This window comes from Arthrobotrys flagrans, assembly GCF_004000055.1.
Source record: "Arthrobotrys flagrans strain CBS H-5679 chromosome Unknown unitig_15, whole genome shotgun sequence".
Taxonomy (NCBI): Eukaryota; Fungi; Ascomycota; class Orbiliomycetes; order Orbiliales; family Orbiliaceae; genus Arthrobotrys; species Arthrobotrys flagrans.
This window is the reverse complement of record NW_027137545.1, coordinates 5,177,713-5,184,360: the sequence shown is the minus strand read 5'-3', so window position 1 is coordinate 5,184,360 and position 6,648 is coordinate 5,177,713. Positions and strand designations below refer to the sequence as shown.

General features: G+C 31.3%; 1 protein-coding gene across 1 annotated transcript; it reads right to left on the bottom strand.

Moving 5' to 3' along the window:
- Nucleotides 1–352: 352 nt before the first annotated feature.
- Nucleotides 353–1,378, bottom strand: DFL_001408 (uncharacterized protein; the record flags this gene model as incomplete). Its single annotated transcript, XM_067630024.1, has 4 exons — nucleotides 353–390; nucleotides 482–555; nucleotides 638–1,043; nucleotides 1,102–1,378. The coding sequence occupies 4 exons, from the start codon at nucleotides 1,376–1,378 to the stop codon at nucleotides 353–355; spliced, it is 795 nt and encodes a 264-aa protein (XP_067495987.1).
- Nucleotides 1,379–6,648: the final 5,270 nt, after the last annotated feature.

Here is a 6,648-nt window from a genome sequence, read left to right as displayed (position 1 = left end):
TTCGACCCTTCAGTTGTTTTTCCTTTTATGTTGGCCTAAAAGTTCCCGATGTTGCATTTCTGCGATTAAATTGCAATATTTGTATGTTATGTCGAATTATGATTAAATAGAACTTGTCTGTCTTCCTCAAAGTCTACCTTCAATCACTCTTTATATACATTTCCATAGAGCAAAGATTTTATAGAGATTTTTTTCAAACAAGCTTTGTACACTTGTGAAATCTTTTGTGAAACCTCAATGTCACATATGAGGCATTCGGTCAGCCACTGCCTATAGCACTGACCTTGGACCCCGACAGTTTACTCTAATTTTTCATGCTCCCACCTGCATGTTGATTTATATACCACTTCATTCAAGACTCTAGCACGCTAGGGAGATCACCTTGGTAGACTTGAAACACTGAGTTAGCGATACTCCTCAATAATATATATCTATCAAGGAACGGTACAGCTTGCGAGAAATGGTATATAATGTTACTCACAGACTTTGCAGTATTCTCCCGCTAATATTCTGTCCCCGTCTTGCCCGACGCAGTCCTCAGTTAAAGTCCAAGTGCTAGTCAAATCACGGCGAAGTTAGCGGCTTCGATCTTCGATTTCCTATTGCTAAAAGCGTAACAGATATGACGAGGCCTTACATAAGACAATATGCACTCTCATTCCTCACAAATCGGGACGTCAAGGTAGTAGAGCTATTACAACCACGTCCAACGGTCCCCGGCGGAAACGAAAAAGTGTATGCATAACTGGCGGAGCCGGATTCTCCCTCCGGGGAATAAATAAACTCCGATGAAAGGAAGCCTATGCCACCGAATGTTGACTCTGCGTAGTAAGTCGAGCCCTTTATTACGATATTGATATAATCTACTCTTTCTTGAGGTTCTTGGACCCAGCCGGTTGGTGCACAGTTGCCACCATCGGTACTGACTTGGGTGTAATTGAAGCCGATTACACCGTTGGATATTGCCCATGGGGTGGTGGTGGTTGTTGGTGGTGCGGTTGTAGTGCCGGTTGCCGCTTCGGTCGTTTGGGTGGGGCTTGAAGCTATATGGATAGTTAGGACCGAAAGAAGCGCGATATGGGGTTTTGCTAGTAAGCTTACTAGAAGTCACCATGGTACTCGTCGCAACAGGCGATTGAGATGAGCTTTTCTTTCCAAGCGCAACGCCTAGACCTGCTGCGAGAGCAATAATTATAACGACAAGGACGAAAATCGGTAATAGAAACAGAAAGGCCCGCCTCGATATTCCGCATATTGTGCTAGCGCTTGACTGCTCGGGGTTATCTTCAATAGATTGGCCTTGAAAGTGCTCTGGGATTGGTGGAGGTATTGGTGGAGAAGCTTTATCTGAGGATGCAAACCATGTTGAGCCCGCCATCTTGCGCTAGCCGACTTAGCTTATTGGTTTCGCAGTTTCTCTGAAGGTATTCGGTAGGTGTCAGAATTTGAGACTCGTACTCGGAGTTACTTGTCGCGATACGGTAGCGCCATGAGGAGAGAGCGATGATCGTTTTCCCGATGGGTAAGTGTCACTTTTTCTAGTGTTTATGCTATGAAGCGGCTGAAATGTAGGAGCCTCGCCCGTTCAGCGAGTCTATAAGCTTGGCAATTTAAGCCTTATAACCACGCTACTGTGAGCCGGTGCAGTGCCAAGCTGGTGGGCTCAAGCGACAGTAAGTTCCGGGGGAGTACTTATATAACGCTGCTCATGGTATAAAACATTGATCTTTTCTGCACTACTAGGGTGAAGATTTTAAGCTATCTTAAGGCTGGGTTGGTACGAGGCGAGGGTTGGAGCTCATAAAATATAACAAAGTATCATTAAAATACAAAAAGTCTTTCGTCAACTCATGTCAGATGTCCGGCAAAGCTCCTAAGGTACGATTGCCCCGACATCTGTGGTCTAGAGGGTATAGGGTAGGCAAGGATGAGATGGAAGTAAATGTTATCACTATCGCCAGGGCCCGTTACAATCTAGAGATTGAACGGCTGTGGGGCTATCGGGACTTTACTTCCATCAGGCGCAAGATTTACCATCTGTGAGTTGCCTGTGCATACGATCAATCTGTCATCACATCAAGTATCGGAGTCGTATTCCTGAATCCCTATTTTGATTTCGATGCCTAATGAAAGATCTGGCCTATATTGCTTGAAATTGATATAACGTATTTTACCTAGTGTGCGCGAACACCCAGTTATGGCGCACCACATTTGGTTTTTGATTTTTTAAATTTTGAATTTTACTTCAAAGCCATTTAAAATCTAAATTTAGATTCTAAATTATATTTTTTATTTAATTTAATTTTTTCAAATTTTTAAATTCAATATTGAATTTATTACAAATTTAAATTTACATTTTTTGTGTTTTTTTGTTTGTATGTAAAACTGTAACAAAGCAATCACAGCACAATGAACTCCAAGCAGAAATTCAGGCGGCCGGAGGAGCCCTCAGAATGACTATAGAAAACATTCAGGCGATATTGTGGTTGGAAGAAAAACCACACAACGCAACACAAACCGCAGACTTAGAATAAGGAAGTATCCAAATCTAGACCTCGAAACTCGCAGACCAAGATTACAGCTATTATTTTGATAAGTGCGGCATAGGGCCTGTTTAGGCCCTTGCCCTACACAGACTTCCCGACCTATGCAGGAACGACTCCTGTCCAGTTCAACACCCTATATATCCGGATGTCCAGTTCAGACTTAACTCCTGTTCAGTTCAACAAATTATGTAGCCTTAACTCCTGTCCAGTTCAATAAACTATGTAGTTTTAACTTCTGTCCAGTTCAATACCTTGTATATTCGAATGTTTAGTTCAGACTTAACTCCTGTTTAGTTTATTTTGTTATTTTCTTTGTCAATTGTCTATTTAAACTGCTGTGTTCGTTGTTATGTATTTAAAAATCAAATAATAATTTAAGTATCAATCTATATTTACACTAGTACATTACTCTTGCCTTGTAATATTTGTGTATTACCTTGATACCTCGACTAGTCTCTATACGATTTCTTACAAAAACACATACAAATTTTTTGCTAATAAAATTTTTTAAAATGAATAATACTCAAAACTTTGTATACATATAAATATATAAAATTTTGACACATTTAAAAATAATAATTAGTTATTACAATTTTTAAAAATTTTTTGAAAAATCTTGAAAAACAACAAAGTTATTATAAAATCAATTTTTCGAGATTTGTATACTATTGTTGCGGTATACCGTATAAGGCGTAGTGCCGGGTCTATACGTACCGCTCTATAAATACAGGCAGATCTACGATGTGTTAAGATCTAGACGATCGATCATTAATCATATATACACAGACCTACATACTTTCTAGCGTACTTACAAATCTATAAAACCATTAATACGTTATTAGCACGACTTCTTAATCCTAAAAAAAGTATTTACTAACTAAGTACAACGTACTTTAGCTGTTTTCACGCTTTACTGCAGTATTTGCAAACTTTTACTAATTATAATTTTAGAATTACAAAGATTATTTTGCTTTTTAAACTTCTAATACAATACTGCATAATATATCTCTTAGAATGTAATATCTATATCTATTACTTTTTTAAGCAGATTTATTTTAACCGCAAATAGCTATAACTACTAGATCTAGCTTGATAAAATTAAGCAAGTATTAAAATCGCATATAAAATATAGCTATAAATTATTAGGGTTTATTACTAATATCTTTATAACACCACCAGCTAGTACCTTAAGACTTTTATAAAATACTAAGGAACAAATTGGGGCCTTCCTATCTATTACTAAAACAGTAAATATTATAGATATTAAATTATTAGACAAATATAAAGCAACTAAGTTATTCGCTGAAGATATTATATAAAAATTAGTTTATAACAATATATATAATATCCTCACTAATTTATTACTTAAAGCTATAATAAATTTATTTAAAAAAAAATATAAACCTAATATTAAAGGCGTTATAAACGTACTTAAGAACCATCTTTTTTTTTTTACTATACAGCTAAAGAAATACGATATACATACAACTATTTCGTATTATTTTAAAGCAATTATATAGATATAAAAGAAAAGAAACGATATTTTATCTTCTACTTTCTTATAGTTAAGTTTCATTAATATTACTAGAGAGGCATTAGACGAAATTAGAAATTAGTATTTAACATTTATACGATTATATAGTTTTATACGATAAATGCTATTAATAAGACAGCATATATAATTAAACGTTTAAAAGATTATATTCTTAAGTAAATAATTTTGTTTTACCATAGGCGTAATACTTGTAGATATAGAAAGTTAGAAAAAAAAAAATACTAAATTTCAAGCTTTTTTTATATTTACATTATCATTAGCTATAGACGCTATCAGCTTAGCAACACATAAAAAAATAAACAGAAATTTAAACATACAGTTAATCAAAATAATAGAACTAAAAAGAATAATACAAAGAAGAGAGTTCGCTTTAATACTAAAGAAAACGTAGATTCTAACTCTAATACTAAAAGTATAACTTCTTAAAAAAAGAATAAGATAATCTACCCTCCATACAACATTTATAAAGGTACAAATCACTCAAAAAAACGCTACTTTATTAAGTATTTAAAACTTAGACCTTTAAATTAAAAAATCAAGAAGATCGTTTCTTTTTATTTTATAGTTTCTAAATCTCATAACGTAGCAACAATATATAGAGCTAATATTAAAAGAAATGTCTATAAAAGTGCTTCTAAAGAATTATAGCATATAAACTTAAACGCAAGCGACTAAATCTGTAAGAATTACGATTTATTTATATTTAAAACCTACATCTTTTTCAATATAGAAAGAAAGATAAGATTAAAAAATAATTTAATTATACCCATTTAAGAATACAGAACTCTTATTATAAAAACTAATATTACTATTTTAAAGATATACGATATACTATACGCGCCCCAAATAGCTTTAAACCTATATTTTATTAAAAAATTATAAAAAAAAAAAATAGGCGTATATTTTACACCTTAAAACAATATCCTTAAAAAAAATAGTTTTATTATAGTATAGTTAATTTTCGATAAAGAAATAAGCTTCTATATACTAAAAAATAATAGTAAATACTACGTGCTTAAAAGAGCACAAAACAGATTCTTTATTTCAGAGATTATAACGTTATTAACACATTAAATAACTATAGATCATACCTTTCTAACCGAAGTTATAGAATTATTAAAATAGCATAAAAAACTAAGTCATGCCGATTAAAAAGCAGTTTATAGAAATATAACTCAAATTAAGATTAAAATATCTTTTAAGAAGCAAAAAAATTCAACTTACGAATTATATTTCTTATTTAAAGCTAATATATGCTCAAATTTAGATTCTGCTATTTTCAAGAAATTATATTTTTTAGAACGTATATATATAGACATAATAGAGTTATTTACAATAGCTTCACTACATAAATATTATTTAGATTTTACAGCTAAGCTATATTAATAAGTAAAATATACGCTTATAATCGTAAACGAAGCTACTCATTATAAATAGATAAAGTTCTTTATAAGTCATTCAGAATATCAAATATATTTTATTTAATTCGTAACAATAATAAAGCATAAATATAATCGACAATCTAAAATAATAGCTATACGTCTCAATAATATAAAGAAGTTTATATAAAAAAAAGTATAAATCTTCTACACAAAATATAGTATCGAAATTAAATCTTTCGCCTTATACATATACAAGTAGAATAGTACAGTTGAGAAAATAATACGAATATTACAAAAACTTACTACTATAATTTTAATAAAATCTAATTTACTAGAAGTATTCTAATAAAAAACTTTATTTATGATTTACTTTACAAGTAATAGGCTGGTACCTCCCAAGCGAAAAGAAGAACAAACATCTAAATTTTCAGAAGAATAACTCAATAAAAATTCTATCGATTATACTCATATGCATTTATTTAGCTATTTGATGTATGTTATAGTACCTAAAAAGAAACGCAAGAAGATCCTTAGTTAATATAAAATATGAAAAAGTATATTTCTAAAATATACTTGTATTTTAAAATAGTATAAAATCTGGAATATCTCAAAAAAGTATGTCTTTATAATTAGAAATATAGTATTTATTAATAACTTTATTTTTGCACAAGAAAGTTATAAAGTATGCTTTCTAAATTTTAGTTACTAAAAGAAGCCATACGTTGCCTCAGCTTTATTAGTACTTATATTTTCTGATTCGCAGGATATAGAGCTATAAGACAAATTTAATATTAGAGAGATATACGACGACAATTAACGGCATATCAGTACTATGTTACTAAAAAGCTAATTTGTTAAAAAGCTAAATTTTATAATAGTAATTAATATTCTACTTGTTTAATAATAAGGAAAACCAGATAACTTAATAATTATAAATAAAATAATCGACGATAAAACTGCTAAGACTAGATAGATAGAAGAACAGACCGCGTTATAACGTAGTAAAAAATTTAAAAAAATAAAGAAAGTACGCACGTTACGTATTGCGATTATTTAATTCTTTAAAATTAAATATTTATAGTATGTAAGGGTTGTCGAGATTATTGCTTTTGTAATTGCAGAAGATGTCTCAATTGACCTCGATCTGCTATAATCTTATAATAAA